At 62.9% G+C, this 21005-nt stretch overlaps 2 protein-coding genes and 1 long non-coding RNA gene across 5 annotated transcripts; 1 reads left to right on the forward strand and 2 right to left on the reverse strand.

Moving 5' to 3' along the window:
- The first annotated feature begins 140 nt into the window (after positions 1-140).
- Positions 141-20289, forward strand: IGSF9 (immunoglobulin superfamily member 9). 3 transcript variants are annotated; one of them, XM_045086605.1, is made up of 21 exons: positions 141-1397; positions 5770-6018; positions 6239-6427; positions 10370-10540; positions 11176-11330; positions 11562-11679; positions 13075-13216; positions 13301-13446; positions 13541-13683; positions 14846-14986; positions 15494-15610; positions 15799-15949; positions 16147-16270; positions 16515-16690; positions 17006-17256; positions 17420-17504; positions 17597-17773; positions 17991-18033; positions 18362-19222; positions 19474-19601; positions 19803-20289. In XM_045086605.1, exons 2-21 carry the CDS (start codon positions 5961-5963, stop codon positions 19982-19984), a joined length of 3558 nt encoding a protein of 1185 aa, XP_044942540.1. In that variant the 5' UTR covers positions 141-1397; positions 5770-5960; the 3' UTR covers positions 19985-20289. The 3 variants fall into 3 exon arrangements, with proteins under 3 accessions (XP_044942540.1, XP_044942539.1, XP_044942542.1); XM_045086604.1 differs by lacking the exon at positions 141-1397 and adding an exon at positions 3729-3821; XM_045086607.1 differs by lacking the exon at positions 141-1397 and adding an exon at positions 3729-3821 and having other exon boundaries at positions 10370-10522.
- LOC123393730 lies at positions 2136-3379 on the reverse strand. The gene is made up of 3 exons (XR_006608536.1): positions 2555-3379; positions 2361-2402; positions 2136-2174 (listed from the first exon to the last, which is right to left on the reverse strand). It is a non-coding gene; the product is annotated as an uncharacterized LOC123393730 (long non-coding RNA).
- Positions 3636-5774, reverse strand: LOC123393713 (proline-rich protein 36-like). Its single transcript, XM_045086534.1, has 3 exons — positions 5656-5774; positions 5080-5154; positions 3636-4234 (listed from the first exon to the last, which is right to left on the reverse strand). Exons 1-3 carry the CDS (start codon positions 5756-5758, stop codon positions 3636-3638), a joined length of 777 nt encoding a protein of 258 aa, XP_044942469.1. The 5' UTR covers positions 5759-5774.
- Positions 20290-21005: the final 716 nt, after the last annotated feature.

Here is a 21005-nt window from a genome sequence, read left to right on the forward strand (position 1 = left end):
GGGGGCGGGGATCGCAGGGGCTCTCGGCTCTGCTCTGCCTCTCTCCCGGGACACTTTGTCCAGCAGACATCCATTCAGGCTCCGTCCCTTTCCTGGGGCTGTGGAGGCGCAGGAAGGCTGGCTGGTACCCCCTGGGGGGGGGGGGTCTCTGAAGTAGAGTGAAGAACCAGGGGTGGGCCGCGTGGCAGAAACTGTCTGACATTCCTCCTCCTCTCTCAGTGAGAAGGATGCTGGTCTCCAAAATGACTTCCAAGGGGCAGTGCGATGCGTAGGGGAATCGTGGGGACCAAGGACACTGCTTTTGGGAAGACAGGACAGGTGGGCCAGGCACTAGGACACCCAGGAGGAGGGTTCTTTCCTGGGTTCCAGCCTGGAAAGGAAGCAGGACCATGAGGCAAGGGAGGGGGGAGGGGAGTGTCCTAAGTTTCTAGGCAGGAGATGGAGCCCCTTGGGACCTGGAATGGAGTTGGTGACGTTGGGAAACCAGGCCCCAAAGAGCTCCTCAGGTGGGCAACAGATCAGCTCTACTCCCTGAGGGCCTGAGCCCTTGACCCGCTGGACAGCAGTCCTGGCTGATTCTCTGCCCCTCTGCCCCGCCCCCCAGGAGGTCCCACCTTCCAAGAGGCCTGAGGTTTAGGGCCAAGGCTGCAGCCCCTGTTCCTCCAGCTCCTGCATTCCGTTTCTGGAGACTGACTGGGAAGGCACGCGGGGCCTCTGGTTTTTCCTGGATCTCAGAGTCAGGCCCACGGAAAGCAAGTAAAGAGACAGAGGGTCCCTGTCCGGCTGGTCCAGGGCTCTCCCCGGAGCTGGCCAAGTCCTCTCCCACCATCCCCCAACAGAGAAGGGCTGAGGCCCCAAAGCATCAGGGGGAACCTGAAAGAGGAAGGCAGAGCCCCTCAGACGAAGGAACGGAGGCTCAGGGAGGTCCGGGCCTCTCTGTCTGCAGGAAGCCAGGGAAAGGATCAGCCTGGTAGCACTTCGCCCCTGGCCGAGTTCGCCTGTCCTTTGACACAGATGGAAGCAAACCGGGGCGGGATTGGCGTGGGGCCGAGGAAGGAGGGCAGTATTTAGGGATCCACTAAGAGTCAGGCGCTGGGCTAGCCCTGGGGAGGCAGGAAAGACCTGGCCTGCCCTCAAGGAAGTCTTCCTGCAGCCTGTGAAGACCATAATTACGAGGTGTGACAAGGGCCATGGGTGAAGGTGAGGGCAGAGTGGGCGGAGATGTCCCTGCCCCCGAGAGGAGAGGAGAGCACAGTTTCTGACCCCAGATTAGCCGGGAGTCCGAGGAAGGAACATTCTCGCCTGACAGAAAACGAGCTGGAAGACACTGGTTTGTGGCAGAGCACAGTGACTTCTAGGGACTTTGAGACCGCACCTGGCAGGGGACAAAGGGAGAGGTAAGAAGCGGGTCTGAAGAGGAGGCCAGGCCCCTCTGATAGACTCAGCGTTGTGGGATATTCAAGCAGGAACACCCTCCTGGACCTACAGCTGCACGGGGACAGAAGGCAGGGATGCCCATGACGAGGGGACAGTCTGTGAGAGACCACACTGGGTGACAGGGCTGGTGCTCCCAGGTGTCAGCGGTGCCCGTGGAACTGACCACAATGTCTGATCTTCTTCTCAGCAAGTTGAAAATATGTGGGCCGGCTGATGCTTGGGTTACATAAAATCCTAGTGGGTTGAACACCCTTTCCCTGAGAGTAACAATCACAGATCGAGGGGGACCCAGAAGAAAATCTTAATTTTGAGACTCAGGGACTATTTTTAATCAACTTTCACTTCTGGCACAGTGAGGGAACAAGTTTCGGGGCTAGGTTCCTGTTCTTGCCCCAAAGCCCCCAAGATACTTCAGAATCAGAGCAAAATGACAATAATAATACATTCCACAAAATAAGGATTCAGGGTGGGAAATGACCAGACCATCAACTTTTTAAAAATGGAAAGCTATTTTAAATCCCAAGATCACAAAAAGTTATTTTACAACCAAATGAAATTAGCTCCTCCTCAAGAAAACCCTGGAAACAGGGGGCGCCTGGGTGGTTCAGTCAGTTGTCTGTCCGTCTTTGGCTTAGGTGGTGATCCCAGGGTCCTGGGATCAAGTCCTGCATTGGGCTCTCTGCCTTGCAGGGAACCTGCTTTTCCTTCTTCCTCTGCCTGCTCCCCCTTTGTGCGCTCTGTTAATAAACAAAATTAAGAAAAATAGGAAAAAAAAAAACGCAGGAAACAGCAGATGCGAACTTTTGGATCAGAGGGGGAGGGAGATCTTCTCTGCTGGCTAGCGAGGGACCACGGGGTAGAGAAGGCTGCGTGTGGACATCTGTTTGAAGCCGTCTCCTGGCTTTCGCACGGCGTCCACTAACCTGTGCTCTGAGCGGCCTTGTCGCGGTCATGAGGTCTGGTACCTTGTAAAGGAATGTGGAGAGCTGCCACCTGGAGAGTCTCCGCCGGAAGGGTGGTGGGAAATAGCCCCCCACCTCTCCTGCCCCCCCCTCCTTCTCCCCTTCCTCTGCCACATTCTCTCAGGCTGTTGCAAGGAGCCCACAGATGTTCACACCTGGAAGAACTTTCCAGCAGTCTGTCCCTAAGGATGGAACGGATTACTAGGGGGATGGCGAAGCTTCCTGGCCCAGGATGTGGGCCTGTGGGGCCAGAGACCACCTGGAAGGCGAATGTGGCTGGGGTCCTGGTGGGAGTGGTTCAGCGTGTCCCGCAGGGTCTCTCCTGGCAGACCTGGAGGCCATGAATCCATGAATGGGATGCCTGGAAGGCTCCAGGGGGTCCCGGAGTTCAGACTGGGGGGAAAGCAGTGAACGGGAGGGACCTGCACAGGTCTGGCTGCTTAAGCCTGCTGGAGAAGGCGTGATGACCCTAGATCCCTAAGGGGACCCCCAGGTCGCCAAGGAGAAAGCTCTGAGGGGCAGCAGTGCCAGACATCTTTCGGCCTGAAGTCTCTGACGAGGTGGGTTTCACGAAGTCCAGGCTGGGAGAGCGCTCAGCCCTGCGCAGATCGGGATGGGAAGCCCGGGACAAGTCCCAGTTTTCTCAAAGCAGAGCCATACCCCTCCCCAGTTTCTTGGCCCAGGGGACCTAAGGGCCGCAAAGCCCGTAGTCCAGGGTCTGGCCCCCTGCAGAGTTCAGGAGGCGATCTTTCCATGCGCCTGTCCGGATGCCTCCCGTCCTGCCCGCGCCCCGCCCCCCGCCCCCGGGACTGTTTCGCGGGGTCGCGGGCGCAGTGAGCTGCCGCCGGGGCGACCTGGCAGCCTCGGCCGGGGCGCACGGTCCCCTCGGCACCCTGTGGGAGGCGCCGGGGCAGGACCTGGGAGCTCGCCAGCGCAGACAGGTATTTCCAGTCGGGCCGGAGCAGAGGCGGGTGGGTGGCGGTGGGGGGGGTGGGGCGGGGGAGGCGAGCCCGGGTCCCACCCCCCACCCCCCATCGCGCGGGTCCCCCGGGGGTCCTGTTCCCGGCCGAGCGCGGACCGCGGGGCTCGCGGGCGGCTGGCCGGGGACGGGGGCGGGCCGGCTCCGGTCGGCCGGGGCCCGGGTCCTGGCGGCCGCTGCCCCGGGTGGCGCCCAGCGCGCGGAGCTCCGCCAGGGGGCGGCCCGAGCCCGCGGCCACGCGTCCCGCGCCGCCGAAACTACAACTCCCAGGCCGCTCGGGGGTCGCGGCCGCCCCGCCCCGCCCCGCCCCGCCGGTCGGCCCCCTCGGCGGCGGGCGGGGCGCGGCGGTCTCCAGGGCGACGCGGGCGCTGGGGCGCCGGGCGGGAGGCGGGCCCGCCCCCTATTGTGTGGCTGCGGGAGCCGGGCCGCGCGGCGCCGGGCAGGTGAGGGCGGGGGCGCGCCGGGGGCAGGGACAGCCGCCCGCGGGGCTCGGGAGTCCGGGGGCGCGGAGCACGCGGGGGCGCTGGGGCGCCGTGGGATTCTTTGGGGAGCAGAACTAGAGTTCTGGGGAGTGAAGTGGGCTTTTTGGTGGGCGGGTGGGGGGGTTCCCCGAGACCCGGAGGCGTCTGGAGGTAACGCGCGCGCGCGCGTGTGTGGGTGTGTGGGTGTGCGCGCGCGCGTCTGTCCTTCGGGTGGGTCCCGGGGTTCCGAAAGGGAGAGTTCTGGGGTCCGGAGCGGGCGAAGGAGCGGGGAACTGGGGGTGGGGCATCAGAAGAGTCTTGTGCGCTGAGGCCGGAGAATTTGGGGAGGGAGATTCCAGGGCAGAGGATGGGAGAAGTGGGTTGCCGGGTGGATCCTGGAGGAGACAGGAGGGAAGTTCCTTGAAGCGCGGAGGACCTGGCGCAGTTGGAGATCAGGGGTGGAAGATGGGTACTGGGGGCGGGGGGTACGGTGAGAAGTAGAGGGGTAGCTGGAATTGGAGCACTTGGTGGGGAGACCCAACAGGTGAGGACATGGTTGGGGGGTGGGTGGGCAGAGGAGTAGGAAGATGTAGGAAAAACAGAGGAATTCGGGGGAAACCCGGGAGGGGACTGGGGTTCCTATCCACTTGGAAAATGACCTGTCAGGGAAGAATGGGAGAGCTGGCTGGGGGCACGGGGAAGCAAGCGGAATGTTTGCTGGTGAGCTGTTGGGGCCGCTGGCCGCTGAGTAGAAGCCCGGGCCAGGCTGCTGGGCGTGGAAGACATTTTACAACCAGTCCAGAAGTGGGAGGCCAAGAGGGGGGTGGAGGCCACAGTGCAGAGCCTGGTGGGCTTTCCCCGGCTCCAGCTGGGCCCCTGACCCCAGCCGGCTATGACTACCCTAGATGCTCTGGGGCTGGGGCGGCTCTACCCCAGGGCTCACTCTGTACACCCTAGGGACTCGCAGGCTCTCTGGCTTCTCCTGGGTCTGCCTCTAGGGTTGGGGAAGGGAAAGCCTGGCAAACCCTGGGCCCCAAGGACCGTGAATGGGGAGCCCTGGGGTGCAGCACCTGGGTTGGGCCGAGGGCTGCCTGGCAGCATCACGGAGGGAAAGGTGCCAGCTGGAGGGAAAGGTGCCAGCGGCCTGCCAGGGGACCTGCCCAGACCTGGAGGATGCTGGGGGCGGGAGCCTTCCACCAGGTGGGGGAAGCCACCCCTCCTCCCCCAGAGCCTGACTCACTTGCTGCCCAAGCTGTGTTGGGAGGCCGAGTGGAGGAAGAGATGTAAGGTCTCCAGTTTCCAGGGTTCACAGAGGCTGGGGAAACGGGCAAGGAATCATGCATGAGGGTTCCCTGGGAGCCGCTGTGTGTGGTTCTGATACAGGTTTTGCCCTTCACGGGCTCCGTGCCCCTGAGCAAGCCTGTCTGGGATTCCGGGGGTCCCGGCTTGTCACTGCGGGGTGCAGGCATTGCGATCTCGTTATTAGCCTCAGGGCTAGGGAAGGAGAACAGAGGAGGCTGAGCCCTGGGGCTTCTTCCTTTCCCATTTTCCTGACATCTTATTCCCAGTGGATAGGAGCCCCAGTTCCCTCCCAGCTCAGCCTTCTGAGCACTCACGGAACCCCGGGTTTCCCTGGAATTCCTCCGCCTTCCTTAAGATCTTCCTACTGCTCTGCCCCACCCTCCCTGTGTCCTCACCTGTCGGGTCTCCCCACCCGGTGCTCCCGGGCTCTTCCAGGGCTCCCACCCCGGCCCTGGAGGGCCCTGATTCCCCAGGGCGACAGGATCTCTGGTCTCTGGGCCCCTCCCCTACTTACCTGCTCTCCCCTCTCCTCCTCTGCTCTCGCGTCCTGGCCTTTCTCTAACTGTGGGGTTTCTTCCGGTCCTGAGGATTGGCCAACTCTGTGTGCTGCTGTGCATTTTGCGCTTAGGTCTAGTGGTGCTCCAGGAGCGGCTTCAGCAGGTGTTATGTGAGCCAAACCCGGATCGTCCAGAAGAGTGAGCGCTGAAAGCTGCCACCCACTCAGAAGGCTCTGTGGGGCTTGCTGGGCTGTGGATACCCCCAGGCCCCTCCGCCTGGGCCCCCGTGGATAGGAGGGGCCGGGCACGCAGGCCGTGGGCTATGGTTTGGTGCCTTGGTGTGGCCATCCTCAGCCTGATCATCAGCCGGGGGGCTGACGGTGAGCCGGACTCCCGGGGCTCAGGCGCTCCCTGCTGGCCTTGGGGTGGGGGGCAGTCCCCGGGGAGGGAAGCAGGGGTGGGGTGGTAGGGCGGGTCCTGGAGATGTTGGGGAGTCTCTCGGTCACTTCGCCAAGCCCGGGGGAGCCCTCAGAGCTACGGAGGAGCGCCCTCTCCCAGCCCTGACTAGGGTCCCTGCTGTGGGCCTGCCCCACCTCACAGGTCGAGGGAAGCCTGAGGTGGTGTCAGTGGTGGGCCGGGCCGGCGAGACTGCAGTGCTGGGCTGTGACCTGCTGCCCCCCGCCGGCCGCCCACCCCTGCATGTCATTGAGTGGCTGCGTTTTGGATTCCTGCTTCCCATCTTCATCCAGTTCGGCCTCTACTCTCCCCGCATCGACCCTGATTACGTGGGTAAGACGGTCCTCAGGCGGGAAGTTGGGAGGTGCCACCACCACACGGTGGTGGGGGGTGGGTGGAGGGCAGGACTCGCTACTGCTCTGCCCCCCACCACTGTTTCAAATGCCCCTTAGGAGGTTCAAGGCCTCTGGGGGGTGGGCGGATGGGCAGCAGGGTGGGTGGGTCTGTGACCTGCCTGCTTCTCCAGTGGGGGCCCAGTCTGGTGTGAGTACAGGAGGACGTGTGCGTGCGTCTGGTGGGGGGCTGGCCAGGCCGAGTTCCTGCTTCTGATGGCTCCTGTCCGGATTTCCACTAGTACATTGGCCTCCCAGGGGCCACCTTCTCTGCCTTCTGCACCCCTGCCCCCTCGCTGGCTCCCTAGAGGGCTTGGATTCCTCCTAATCCCAGATGGATCCTTAATCTGAGCGGTTTCCTGAAGGCCTCCGAGGCCAGTGTGTGGCAGGGCCCAAGGTGGGGGCTGGGGCTCCTGGGCTAGACTGTCTTCCTGCCTTTCTCTGCCTGGGGGGATCCGGGAAAGGCCACCTGGGCAGACGTTGGTGGGGGAGAGCCCCCCACCTTTTCCCTCTCTAGTTTGAATCCCGAGAGCAGCCCTGGGATTGGCTGAGGCCTTCCCGAGGGGCAGGCTGAGCTCAGGCAGGTGCTGCCGAAGGAAGAGTTTATTTTCAAAGTGGGGACCGTTGTTGGCAAACAGCCTGCTGGGAGCGTGTGTGTCTCCACAGGCTGAGGCAAGCAGGCCCCAGTGAGGACAGTGCGGGGAAAGGGCCGTACCCGGCAGCCCTCCCTCCCTGCCTCTGTGGGCTCTGGCAGGCAGGAGGGGTTTGGGCCCCGGAGCTGAGGCTGGGCTGTTAGAGAGTGTCCCGGGTGCGGACAGGGCAGGTGTGGGCGGGCGGTGGAGGGAGAGGGCTTTTCCTGGGGGCTGTGCAACTCTCCTTCCCGCCCTCTGCCCTGGCTTGGGGTCCCTGGGGCCGACAAGCCACTGTGTGGCTGGCAACTTTGTGCCCCGTGGGTTTCCGTTCTCTTTGTTGCTCCTTGGAGCTGCAAGGACCGGGGCAGTCCCCGCCGGGCTCTTCCTACCCTGCCCTTTGTGTCCACCCCTGCCCCTCCTCTGGAGCTCCTGGTCTGGCCTGCGCTGGTCTGGGGCGTCGGGGCCCTGGGGGGAGGCCCCCGTGCCCATTAACTCTCTTACTGCCTCCCAGTGTGGAAGGGGCCTCTCTGCCTTTGTGTAGGGGACTCGGGACTGTGGTTGCTAGGCAACAGGAGGTGGAGGTTGCTAAGGACAATGGTGTCCTGTCATAAGCTCTCTGGGCAAGGGAAGGAGAGATGGCCCGGGACTGTGTGAGGCCGGCGGCCTAGAGTGTGGGAGGGACTGTGCCCGAGACCAAAGCAGCCCCTCTTGGAGTACTCCAGAACCCATCTGGCGGAGTTGCCGAGCTTTACAGACTAGCACAGAGTAGGGGAGAGCAGTAGGACCAGGCTGGGGCTGCGTCCAGGTGAAGGCAGTGACTGTCCCTCCAGCGCCCAGCACCGAGCCTGTGCAGGACACCTTTGTGGTCCCGGCGTCCAGAGGGATGGCAGCCTCGGATTACTCAGACTTGAGTAACCCCGGGGGCAGGGGTGGTCTCAGACCTGCCCTTTTAATCCACGACACGGTTCTGGTCCTTGACTTTCCTGGTGTCTTTCTTGGCGGTTTGAAGGTAGCCCGTGCTGCCAGGAGGCACGGGTTTTCTCTCTGCCTTGAGCAGTGGGGTTCAAAGCAGGTCTCGCCTTCTGTTCAGAACCCCTGCTCTCTCCTGTCTTCTCCCCTCGCTGCCCTCCGGGTGGTCTCTGGAAGTGCTCGGTATTCCTCGCGCTTGGCGGTCCTTGGACTGTCTGGACACACCAAACACCATTTCTTGAGCTGTGTGTATGTGAACTTGTACATGAGTGTGGGTTCTCTGCCTTCCAAGAGCTGGAGAGCAGAGTCTGTGTCTCCTCCTCCCCTTACACACCCCTGCATGCGGGAGGTCTAGAACCCACCAGGCTCCGGCCCTTCCGGTCCTTTGCTCTAAGTGAAATCTTGGGAGGATTAAGTGTGGTGCTGGTGGTCCAGGTTCAGGGCTCAGTCTCCCTTTTCTCCTCTTCCTCCCTTGTAGAACTTGAGGGTCACCATCGTGAAAAGTTGCTATCCTACGGCACTTAGGAGAGGCCGCACGCGGGAGTCTGCAGGGCTCCGTGGCCACGCCAGTTAGGGTGCCGGACGGACGGACGAATCCCAGAGCAGGGTGGAGGGTGTGATTATGTTAAATATTTACCTGCAAAGTGTAGGCTTATCTCCTGGGTGGGGAATTCAACCCCAGCCTGTGAAGCAGGTCCCCACCCGGAGAGTCCACACCTCTGGACCTCATCCTTGGAAGGAAAAAGCCCTGGCCTTACTAAGATCGCCACCGCAGCCTGAAGCCCATCATTCTCCTCTTCCCTGACAACACTAGGGGCACTGCAGGCTTCAATTATACTTTGGAAACATCACCCTGGAGGTAGAAGGGAAGCAGACGCACAGCGTCAGAATTTCTGGTCTTAGGAAGGGCCGATTAGGGGCGATGTCTGGTCCGTGGGCGCAGGCAGGCGTGAAAGGACTTGTCTTAAGACTGGCAGTGGTTTTGTGTAACCCCAAAGATTTAGAAATGTTCATCCATCCATATCAAAGGCCAAGGTGTGGTGGGCTGATGCCTGGAACGGAAGGGGGGCTCAGGCAGGGGAGACGAGCTGGTGGGCCGCGGAGGAAGGCAGGGGAGAGGTGCTCCGGGACCACACCAACGCGAGGTTCTGGGAGAAGGAACAGAGAGCGAGGAGGCAGGATTTCGAAGATGGACTGAGAACGCAGGGGTGGGAGGTAACAGACAGGAGTTGGGGTGGTCCCAGTTTCTGGTAGGGCAGCTTGGTGCGTGGTGGGGCTGGCCATTGCTCGGGCGGGAGGAGAGGACGTGTTACCAGGCAAGGGGCAGGGGCAGGGGCAGGGGCAGGGGCAAGGTCCAGTCCAGCTTCTGATTTCAGATCTTGTGCTCGTTCGTTTGTTCAGCAGTATGTGAGCCCAGTGTTCCCCACACCCCACCCGGCCAGGTTTGCCTTCCCCCTCTTACAGGTGACACTGAAGTCGGCTGACTCGTCCAAGGGAGTGTCTCTGGCTCCCGAGTGCAGGCCTCGGTCACTAGGCCGCCCCGCCAGGGACATCCGAGGCTGTGTGGGGAGGGTGCTGAGGGATCTGCGGGGGCGGCCTCCGTCGGAGCCTGCCGCTGTGCCAGATGCTAACTGAGGGTGCACCGGGGTGTCTGCCTGGGCTGTGGCTCTGTGGCTTTGTGGAGCTCCACGTGGCCAGCCGGCGGGGGGGCCCCGGGGACATGGGGGGATGGGGTGAGGAGGCTGCTGACCTTGCTGCCTGGCTGGGCTGGACTCTGGCCACCCTAAGGCGCTTAGGCCGTTGATAATAGCTCTGGGGGATTAGGGGCTTTGGGAGGCGAGACCTGGGTCCCTGCTCAGGCCCCAAACACTGCTGAGGTTTCCAGGGACTGTCCTCTGGCAGGAGGAGTACTCGGGGAGCCAGACCTTGCCCCTGTAAAGAGCTGTGGGGCGGGATAGGTCCTGTAGGAGTCACAGGGAGACTAAGTGTGGCTCTTAACCCCCGACCCCGTCCCCCAATGGCCTTTGCAGCCCCTGCGGTTCAGGAGAGTGTGTCGTCCACCTGCTGCCGCTCGGGGTTCTCTTGGTCTAGACAGGGTCGCAGCTGCTGAAAGGCAGGGGTGATCCAGGGCTGAGTGGAGGGACCTGCCCTCCATGACCCAGCCCCACCTGTGTCTCTCTGGGCCGGGCCCCCCTTGATTAGGGTAACTGGAGGAGACTGGGCCCATTCTTGAGCTCTGAGAGAACCACAGTGTGACCAGGGCTTTGGGGCTCCTCTCCCAGGGCGAGTCCGGCTGCAGAAAGGGGCGTCTCTCCAGATTGAGGGGCTCCGAGCGGAAGACCAGGGCTGGTACGAGTGCCGCGTGCTCTTCCTGGACCAGCACAGCCCTGAGGACGACGCTGCTAACGGCTCCTGGGTGCACCTCACAGTCAATTGTATGAAGCCGGGAGCAGGTGGTGGTGAAGGGAGACGAGCAGCATGATGGGGGCCTGTGGCTTGGGGGAGGGCAGGGGTCCCCGTGCCCCACCCTTGTTCACACCCCTTGTGTGCTGGCTCACTGCCTCCCCGCCCTCCCACGCCGGCGCTCCCTCTTCTTCAGCCGGGGTCCCAGCTGCCTGCGAGGCCCTGTTGGAACTTCCTTGAGTCTTACCTGGGGGACGCCACAGGGGCTATGGGGTCCTGAGTGACACATAGCTCACGACATACACAGCGTGTTTTTTTTTTCCCCCAAACACCTTTGAACGCAGCACCTCATGAACTCTCTCAGCCCCTAGAAGGGAGGGAAGTCCTAATTGTTCTCATTTCGCTGTGGAGACTGGGTGATGCTACTGATTAGGGGCAAAACGGGTCTCCTGGAGCAGTGTCGGAGGCCACGGGCTCTCCCGCAGCCCCCAGCCTGTGCGCAGCCCTGTGGCCAGCTCTACAGGCCAGTGCGGGGATGGGCTGACACATTCCTCACTGGGCCCGGAGGGCGGCAGGCAGGGTGGCCCTGGCTTGGTGGGCTGAGGGGTGCAGCCCTGACCTGCCTTCCTGGCCCTCGGACACTGCTCTGTGGACTGACATCTGGCACCCCCATGCCTCTCTGCAGCGCCCCCTCAGTTCCTGGAGACGCCTCCCCAGGTGCTGGAAGTGCGGGAACTCGAGCCTGTGACCCTGCGTTGTGTGGCCAGGGGCAGCCCGCAGCCTCATGTGACCTGGAAGCTCCGAGGACAGGACCTTGGCCAGGGCCAGGGTCAGGTGCAAGTGAGTACTGGGGCTGGGCAAGGAGGGCAGATAGAGCGGGAGAGGCAGGTGGAGGCCTGGGAGCGGGGCTGGAGGACCGGGCGAAGGCCAAGCTCCCGCAGGAGGGGCTTTGTGTTGGCTTCCTGAGCCCGGTGTGCTGCCTCCCTCTGCCGGCCAGTCTCGGGAGTGCAGGGTCGGAGGCCGGCAGGGGGAGGAGGCACAGGGGACCTTCCTCATCGCCTCCTACCCTAGGTGCAGAATGGGACGCTGTGGATCCGACGGGTGGAGCGAGACAGCTCCGGAGTCTACACCTGCCAAGCCTCCAGCACCGAGGGCAGCACCTCCCACGCCACCCAGCTGCTGGTGCTAGGTGCTCTGGGGCGGGGGGGGGGGGGCATGGCCTGCGGCTGGGGTGCACACAGCAGAAGTGGGGAGGGGTGTGTGGAGAGAGAGGGAGCTCCCAATGCAGGCGGGTCCTCCAAAACCAGCATCTTAATTTTTAAAGGATCAGTGAATGGACAAGTAGACATTTAGTGCCCAGCAGTGTAGTGTGTGACCCCCCAAACCCCCAGTTTCCTCGTCTACATATAAGGAGGTTGATATCCGCATCTTAACCCTATTACAAGAATTTAACCGAGCACAGTGATCAGCAGTTAGTAATTCCTGTCCAAGCCCCTTTGAGGAAAGTGAGCAACGGAGCCTGGACGCTGCCTGTGATCCGGAACCTCTGTGCTGTCGCTCTCCTTGGTCCTGAGGGCGGGCGTGTGCGGAACTGCTAGGGGCCAAGTCCACCGGTGGCGGGAAGGCCTGGATGAGGCCTGCCTGCCCTGTTAACCTGGGGCAGCTCTCCTCACTTTTCTGCCTCTGAGCCTCCATTTCCTCATTTGTGGAGGGAGACAGTGACTCCTCCCACAGAAGGCACTTGTGAGGACTTGTGAACGAGTCGTGCGGTGACGTGCTTACGGGAGCGGCCTGTGTGCCGGTGGTGTTCTCTATGCTAGCTTGGATCATTACCTCTTAGGACTGACCACTGGCGCAGCAGAGCCCAGGGAGGGGCGAGGGCGGTGGAGCAGCCGACCAGACTGCGTGGCCTGGCCCGACTCTGTGGGAAGAGTGTTCCAGATGGGGTTTGGAGCAAAGGCAGGGCAGTGGGAATGAAGCGCAGAGCCGGCTACCCATAGTGACTTGAGTCTGTAATGGTTGGCCAGGCTGGGAGCCGTTGGATCATGAGGGCCCATGAGGCTAGATCAAGAAGTTTGAGCTTAACGTGGTAGGAGCCAGGAGCTGTTGTGAGTTCTGGGGCAGAAGTGTCCCGTGGCCAAAGGGAGGCATTTCTACATGAACGGCTGCCGGAGGGGCAGAGATGGGGAGCCAGGATCAGAGGTTGCTGCAGTATCTTGGGGTAAGGTCCTGGGTGTCCGCAGCAGGGTAAGACACAGAGCGGTGACTTCAGATGGGACAGATGAGGGATGTTAAGGGTAAATAGGCAAAGAATAAACCCGATTTCCCAACCCCACACACACGCACACGCACACACACAGCTTCTAGGCCGGGGAATCTGGGTGAATGGTGGTGTTCCTGGAGGGAAGGAAGGGGAGCCGGTCTGGGGGAGAGAAGGAACTTTTTTTCACGTACAGAGCCTGTTTCAGTTCCCCGAGGCTTCTGTATTCCAGAAGGCAGATCCGGAAGAACTGCTGAAGGGACCTCAGGGTTCTGGGCAGACTGTGGGCTGATGCCCCTCCCTCCCCTTGTGCTCCCCCAACAGGTCCCCCCGTCATCGTGGTACCCCCCAGGAACAGCACGGTCAATGCCTCCCAGGATGTTTCCCTGGCCTGCCGGGCTGAGGCGTACCCCACTAACCTCACCTATAGCTGGTTCCAGGACAGCACCAACGTGTTCCACATCAGGTGGGGCTCGGGGGTGGGTGAGGGGCTGGTAGGCAGCCTTCGGGGAGTGAGCCTGGAACCCAGCCCACACGTGCCATCTTGCAGACGGCTGCAGCCCCGCGTGCGGATCCTGGTGGACGGGAGTCTGCGACTGCAGGCCGCCCAGCCTGATGACGCGGGCCGCTACACCTGCGTGGCCAGCAACGGCCTCCTGCGCCCGCCCTCGGCCTCTGCCTACCTCACGGTGCTCTGTAAGCCTGACCCCGCTCCCTCCCCAGTCTGCTCCCCTCCCCTGGGCCAGGCTGAGCCCCTGCCCTCCAACCTGCCACTGCTCCCCTCCACCAGACCCAGCCCAGGTGACAGCGATGCCTCCGGAGACACCCCTGCCCGTGGGCATGCGGGGGGTGATCCAGTGCCCGGTCCGGGCTAACCCCCCACTGCTCTTTGTCAGCTGGACCAAGGATGGGCAGGCCCTGCAGCTGGATAAGGTAGGGGCCTTGGCCCCAGGGGAAGGAAGGGCTCGGCTTGGTGTTCTCCTAGTCAGGGTAGCTGGGCTGGAGGGAGCTCCACTGAATTCAGGTCGGTGGCTAGGGTACACTTCTTCCCCGGGGCTGTGTGGGGTGTTTGGGGAACAGGAATGCCACAGCTGTCCTTAAAAGCACAGCCTGGAGGGGCTAGGGCAGCACACATGCTGGAAGGCTCGGGCTGGTTGAGGAGAGCTCAGCAGCCGCTTCTGGGACTTTGGTGATGGGCCTTGGGGATGCACAGACATTCCAAGCGGAAGCCAGGGCCCTGGGGCAGGGAACCGTGCAGAGTGTGGAGGGTATGGTGAACCCCAGGGTCGGGGCGGGGGGCTGGTGGGAGTCACAGTGCCTGTGGGGACGTGATGCTACCGAGAAAGCTCAAGGGATAGGTTGGGGCCAAAAGGAAGCTCTGTGGATACCGAGCGACTGTTCCATCGTTCCCTGGCAATCTTTGCAAAGGGAACACAACCCATGGGGCATTGCCCCCATGTCTTTGGATCCCAGGGTCCCCGGGGCTTCTGCAATTAGGACTCAGTACATTTTTGTTGAATGTTACCAAAAAAGCCTGCAGGCAGTTGGAGCCCGTGAAGTTGTCTGAGCAGAGGTGTGACAGCTTCGGAGCTCTGAGCAGGAGCTGAGTCCGTCAGTGAGTGGAGGACAGAGTGGACGCGGGGACAGGGGTTCAGAGGCTGTTGAGACGGTCCAGGGGAGAGGTGAGGAGGTCATGGCAGTGGACGGGCTTGACGCCTAGACAAAGGCCTTCCCAGAGGACAGAGCTGGTGAGCATTTGGATGGGGGAGTGAGGAGTCTGGGGCCAGTAGGGACAGTGGGGCCCTTAACACAGAAATAGGGAAGCCAGGGAAAGGAAGGGATTTGGGACGGAAAATGCTGACTTTCATCGTGGAGTGATGGGAAGACAGGTGGGGGACACCCCGGCAGGCAGGGCGCCCCCTACCAGGACTCAGCTCCAGGGGGCGCCCCTGGGGAAGAGAAGTGAAGGACCAGTTCAGAGAGAGGTCAGGCCTGGAGGAGGAGTCCTCTGCAGGGAGGCGGCTTTCTCCTCCCTCTCCCACCCCTGCCCTGCTGCTGGGACTGGTGGCCATCTCCTCTCTCCTGTCCCCTCCAGCTCCCTGGCTGGTCCCAGGGCCCGGAGGGCTCACTGATCATTGCCCTGGGGAACGAGGACGCTCTGGGAGAGTACTCCTGCACGCCCTACAACAGTCTCGGTACCGCGGGGCCCTCCCCGGTGACCCGCGTGCTGCTCAAGGTGAGCCTGTGGACGGGTCGCCGCACCGGGCCAGGGAGCTGAGGATGCACCCTGGCCTTGATGCTGGAGGACCAGGGGTGGGGCAGTCACACGTGGGGAGGGGCTTCCCGTCTTTCCTATGGTGGGCACAGCCGTAGCTGTCAGGCACCACCCCAGAGGTTTCTGCAGAGATGGTGCTGGGGAGGGGGGGCGGAAGGCCGGCACACCCCCAAAGTCAGATACCCCGCCGGGCCAACACACTAACCTTGGCCTCTCTGGAGAAGGAGCGGGCAGCAGAAGGGGGGTGAAAGGGCCTCCTGTGGGGCTGTATACATCCCTGGAGAGGCTTCCCAGCCCCCGGTCCTTGTGCAGTCCCCCAATTCCCTGCAGCCCCTCCAGGGAGCAGAGACTACGGGGAGGGAGATGGGGCCTGAGAAGGCAGAATGACTGGAGACCCAGAGAGGGGAGCGGCCCTTCGCTAGCAGGGCGCAGGGCGAGGCCCTTCCCGATGCCGGATCTGGCTTGCAGGCTCCCCCAGCTTTTCTAGAACGGCCCAAGGAAGAATATTTCCAAGAAGTAGGGCGGGAGCTACTCATCCCCTGCTCCGCTCAAGGAGACCCCCCTCCTGCCATCTCTTGGGCCAAGGTAAGGCTCCTGAGTCCGCTCTGCCCGGGCTCCCGCCCACTACACCCCTGCCTCTCCCTGCCCTGCTCATCCAGTGGGAAGGAGGGGGCCCTCAGGGCCCGGGTGGGGAGGACACTGGAGCTGCCCTCAGTGAGGGGTGGCTGCGTGTGTCCTCAGGGCTGACCAGTGGTTGACCAGTGGTTCTGTAGGTGGGCCGGGGGCTGCAGGCCCAGGCCCAGGTGGACAACAGCAGCAGCCTCATCCTGCGGCCACTGACCAAGGAGGCCCATGGGCGCTGGGAGTGCACCGCCAGCAACGCTGTGGCCCGAGTGGCCACCTCCACACATGTCTACGTGCTGGGTTAGTGGCTGGAGGGCCGGCCAGGAGCTGGAGGAAACTGTGTGGGACAGGAGATGGGGGCGGGGAGAGGGGGATTATTTTTGGAGGTCCACATGGGGGGGGAGGGGAGGGGATGCCTGCGACGATACACAGAGGTGCGAGGCCCCGGGCCTCCCCTTAGTTCTTCACCTCCCCCTCCCTCAATTCCCCCTCCCCAGGCACCAGCCCCCACGTTGTCACCAATGTGTCCGTGGTGCCTTTGCCCAAGGGTGCCAATGTCTCCTGGGAGCCTGGCTTTGACGGCGGCTATCTGCAGAGGTTCAGTGTCTGGTATACCCCGCTGTAAGTGACCTGCCCCTGCCATTCCTGTCCCCCCAGCCCCCATTCCATCGGACCCTCTGCCCTTTCCCCCACCCCTCCAGTCCAGCCCTGCCCGAAATCTGCCCTATTTCCAGGGGATCTTAGGTGTTCAGGCCCCGCGTCTTGAGACCCCAGATGGCTGAGAAGGGACAGGTCGGATCTCTACACTCCAAAGCTTCCTGGGCCTCCTAGTTCACAAGTTTCCTCATTTTCTCACGTCCTCTAGGGCCAAGCGTCCTGACCGAACCCACCATGACTGGGTGTCCCTGGCAGTGCCTGTGGGGGCTGCTTACCTCCTCGTGCCGGGGCTGCAGCCCCAAACCCAGTACCAGTTCAGCGTTCTAGCGCAGAACAAGCTGGGGAGTGGGCCCTTCAGCGAGATCGTCTTGTCTGCCCCAGAAGGTGAGAAGCCTCTGCCCCGGAGAGCAGCCGAGCAGCCGGCGGGGTGGGAAAGGACTGGTAGGGAGCACCCAGACGTGTGACCGCCGGGGTGGGAGGGGGCAGAGGTGCTGGGCAGCTGCTTGGGGTCCGCAGGGGTTTGTGGAACATGATTCAGGCTTGTCTTTGGGGCTCTGGGAGAATGGGCACGGAGGTGGGGGCAGGGGTGGTGGTGAGAGGTGGGTTGGAGGGGCGGGTGTGTGGTGGAAGGGGCAGGGGATAGGGGAAGGGCACTGGGAGCCTAACCCTGTCTCCGTCGTGCCTCTCTGCCCTATTCAGGGCTTCCCACCACACCGGCGGCCCCCAGGCTTCCGCCTACTGAGATGCCTCAGCGCCTCTCACCTCCCCGAGGCCTGGCAGCAGTGAGGACACCCCGGGGGGTGCTCCTGCATTGGGATCCCCCAGAACTGGTCCCTGAGACGCTGGACGGCTATGTCCTGGAGGGACGGCAGGGCTCCCAGGGCTGGGAGGTGCTGGACCGCGTCGCGGCAGGCACGGAAGCGCAGCTGCTGGTGCCGGGGCTCATCAAGGTGAGTGGGAGGCACGCGCAGGGACGGGCCTGCTCGGCTGTCCCGGCCCCAGCTCCAGCCCAGGCCTCAGCCTCGCACCCGAACCTCCCAACTGCAGTCTTTCTGAACGGGGCTGCGGTGGGGGGAGCTGGGCCCTGACGCCTTCCTGGACCCCCACCCCCAGGACGTCCTGTACGAGTTCCGGCTCGTGGCCCTGGCCGGTAGCTATGTCAGCGATCCCAGCAACACGGCCAACGTCTCCACCTCCGGTGAGAAGCCGGCGGGAGGGCAGGGCGCTGGGCCTGGGGGCTCCGGGCCCACCGTCGCGGGCACCGACACTCCCCTCGTGGCCCCCGTCCAGGCCTGGAAGTCTACCCCTCGCGCACACAGCTGCCGGGCCTGCTGCCCCAGCCGGTCCTGGCCGGCGTGGTGGGCGGGGTCTGCTTCCTGGGCGTGGCTGTCCTCGTGAGCATCCTGGCCGCCTGCCTGACCAACCGGCGCAGGGCAGCCCGTCGCCGCCGCAAGCGCCTCCGCCAAGGTAGGCCCCGCCCTCCCTAGGCCCCGCCCACGGGGGAATGGAAGCCCCTCCCCGCCGCTGCCACGCCCCGCGGCTCGGGGGGCCAGGTGCGTCCTGTCCGCCAGCACAGTCCCGGGGCGGGAGGGGTTGCGGGCGGGCGATGGCTGAGGCTCCGCGCCTGGGGCCCTGGAGGCCCTGAGCTTTGCCGCTGTCCCCTCTGGTTCTCCTGCCCGAACAGATGCGCCTCTTATCTTCTCTCCTCCCGGGAAGTCAGCTCCACAGTAAGTCCTTCCACCTCCGCGGCCCCCTCCTGCCTGCCCTCTGCGCCCACTATCTCGGTTTCGGGGGTGGTGCTGTGGGGTGGGCTGGGAGGGGCGGAACGGAAGTGGGAAGGGGGTGAGGGTGGGAGTGCGGAGGCCCCGGCTTGGGGCCGCCACTGCGGCCTGTGCCAGCTCCACCACGGGGGTCCTCGTCTCCCTCACTCTCCCCAGCTCCGCTCTGTGGTACACCAAACCTCTCAAGGCCCCGAGGCTGGTTCCTGGGGGGGAGGAGGGGGTCGGCCGGGGACAGGACGCCTGCCACAGAGCCTGATCTCCTGTCCTTCCCCAGCTCTGCCCCGGGCTCAGGCAGCCCTGATAGCGTGGCGAAGCTGAAGCTCCAGGGTTCCCCAGTCCCCAGCCTGCGCCAGAGTCTACTCTGGGGGGAGCCTGCTGGCCCCCCCAGCCCCCCTCCGGATCCTCCGCCTAGTCGGGGGCCCTTACCCTTGGAGCCAATCTCTCGGGGACCAGACGGACGCTTTGTGATGGGACCCAATGTGGGAACCCCCGAAGAAAGGTCAGGCTCTGAAGGAGCTGAACCTCGGACCCCGGCCCAGCGCCAGGCCAGGTCCTACGACTGCAGCAGCAGCAGCCCCAGCGGGCAGCCCCAGCCGCTCTGCATTGCAGACATCAGCCCCGTGGGGCCCCCTCCCGCAGCACCACCTAGTCCTCGGCCTGCTCCGGGACCCTTGCTCCAGTACCTGAGCCTGCCCTTCTTCCGGGAGATGAACGTGGACGGGGACTGGCCCCCTTTTGAGGAGCCCGCGCCTGCTCCACCCCCAGATTACATGGATACCCGGCCCTGCCCCACTTCCTCTCTCCTTCATCCCCTGGACCCCGACACTGTGTCTCCCGGGGCAGTGCTTCCCAGGGCTGCGATGGGGGCCGGGGCCGCCCCAGAGCCCCTGTACACAGCCCTGGCTGACTGGACGCTGAGGGACCGGCTGCTGCCAAGCCTCCTGCCTGCCGCCCCTCGGGGCAGCCTCACCAGCCAGAGCAGCGGACGGGGCAGTGCCTCGTTCCTTCGGCCCCCCTCTACAGCCCCCTCTGCAGGAGGCAGCTACCTCAGCCCTGCTCCGGGAGACACCAGCAGCTGGGCCAGTGGCCCTGAGAGGTGGCCCCGGAGGGAGCATATAGTGACAGTCAGCAAGAGGTGAGGACAGTCCCTGTCCATCCCTGTCCTGGTTCCTGTTCCTGCCCAGACTTCCCCTAATGCTCTGTGCCTTCAGGCTCCACTCCCATCCTGGGACCAGGAAAACTTGTGCCTCGTTAGAAGCTTTGGCTGAGGTCCCAAGGATCTGCAGGGAATGCATGGCCCCTCCTCAGCTTGGGGACTCTGGGTTGGGGCTTTTGTGGTCACTCTCAAAACTCCACCCAGTGCTGGACATGTGTCCCTTTTAACAGGAGGAACACGTCTGTGGATGAGAACTACGAGTGGGACTCAGAATTCCCTGGGGACATGGAACTGCTGGAGACTCTGCACCTGGGCTTGGCTGGCCCTCGGCCCCGACCTGAAGCTGAGCCAGAGCTAGGTGTGCGAGGCCTCAGAGGGGCAGTGTGGCCTCACTGTTCCCCGTCTCCCCACTCTGTTCTCCGTCTGGTCCCCATCACCCCGTGCCCCAGCCTTGCTGTTCCTGTTCGCATGGCTCATCTGCACTGGCAGGCCCCGGGGGCTTCATGGGGCCGCTGACCCTCAGACCTCTCCCTCCCCTTGTTCTGCTTTCCCCTTGCAGATGTGAAGACTCCAGTGGAGGGCAGCCTCCCTAGCATGGCCTGTGCTCCAGGCCCCGAGGCTCGGTGCGCTGCCCTCCGGGAGGAGTTCCTGGCTTTCCGGCGCCGCAGAGATGCCACTAGGGCCCGGTTACCAGTGTACAGACAGCCAGTGCCCCATCCTGAACAGGCCACCCTGCTGTGACAGCTGGGTGAAGATACACAGACTGGGCAGAGGAGGGCCCGTGGAGACCCAGCTCCAGCCCGGAGCCCTGGCCTGCCCCTTTGGTGCTCAGACATAGCCCTGATGGTGGGTTGGGAGGGTTTGGCAGGAGATGTCTGTGCTGGGCCCTTAGAGCCTGGGGACTGGCGCAGGGATCTTAGGTCTGCCCGTGTGTGTGTGTGTGTGTGTGTGTGTGTGGTGTGTGTGTGTGTGCTCGCGCGGTGATGGTGATGGTATTTGTGGTGTGGGTGAGGTTTTTTACATGTGAATAAAGAAATTCTGAAAAATGTTTGTGTATCTTCTGCCTTTGAATCTGAGAGAGAGGTAGAAAAATCCCTGAACCCTGACAAAGGAGGAGACTCTTCCGGAATGAACAGAACAGAACAGAATTCAACAGATCTTTGCAGAAAGCATTTATTGAGTGCCTACTGAGGCCAGCTACTAAAGACAGCCATTGAGTTCGATGCTAAGAAAACAAAGCTTATTAGGTCAAGCCTTTGCCCTTGGCAAGTTCTTTCCAGTCCGAGAAGCTGGCAGAGAAACAGTTACAGTGTGATGTGATAAGTTCTGTGATAAAGCTATGTGTTGCGTGTTGTGGCTGCACAAAGGAATGGGTCAACAATGAGTATTTATAGCGTGTGCTGGGACCGTGCTACCTCCCGCTGGGAGATCCTCCTGGAGTGGGAGTGATAGTGAGGGGCTGAGCCCCCACTGTGTGCCAGGCACGGCTCTAAGCTCCTTCCACTCATCATTTTCCACCACTCAGAGGGAGGAACCATTCTTGGCTCCCATTTTCTAGACTGTGGAACGGAAGCGTGGAGGCTGTAGGAATTTGTCCAAAGGTCACACAGCGGGTATGGAGTAGGGCAGGTCAGAAGTTGGTCAAGGGAGGGACAGCATCCCAGGCAGAAGGCACAGAAAAGTGAAAAACACCTGGTTTCCCAAGGGCTCACTTGGCAGCGGGTTATAACATTGGGGGGTGGGGTGGAGCATTGGAGGGAGG

The sequence above is a fragment of the Mustela putorius genome, unplaced genomic scaffold (genome assembly GCF_011764305.1).
Source record: "Mustela putorius furo isolate JIRA1106 unplaced genomic scaffold, ASM1176430v1.1 tig00000997_pilon_pilon_pilon, whole genome shotgun sequence".
Classification (NCBI taxonomy): domain Eukaryota; kingdom Metazoa; phylum Chordata; class Mammalia; order Carnivora; family Mustelidae; genus Mustela; species Mustela putorius.

Coding starts and splice junctions, on each gene's coding strand:
- LOC123393713 (XM_045086534.1), bottom strand. CDS start 5,758: ATGCACAGCAGCACACAGAGTTGGCCAATCCTCAGGACCGGAAGAAAC. Junction 5,155..5,655: donor AGGAGGAGAGGGGAGAGCAG/GTAAGTAGGGGA, acceptor CCGTTTCCCCAG/CCTCTGTGAACCCTGGAAAC. Junction 4,235..5,079: donor CAACACAGCTTGGGCAGCAA/GTGAGTCAGGCT, acceptor TGTCTCCTCCAG/GATCCACCCGGCAACCCACT.
- IGSF9 (XM_045086605.1), top strand. CDS start 5,961: ATGGTTTGGTGCCTTGGTGTGGCCATCCTCAGCCTGATCATCAGCCGG. Junction 13,684..14,845: donor AGGCCCTGCAGCTGGATAAG/GTAGGGGCCTTG, acceptor TGTCCCCTCCAG/CTCCCTGGCTGGTCCCAGGG. Junction 14,987..15,493: donor TGACCCGCGTGCTGCTCAAG/GTGAGCCTGTGG, acceptor TCTGGCTTGCAG/GCTCCCCCAGCTTTTCTAGA.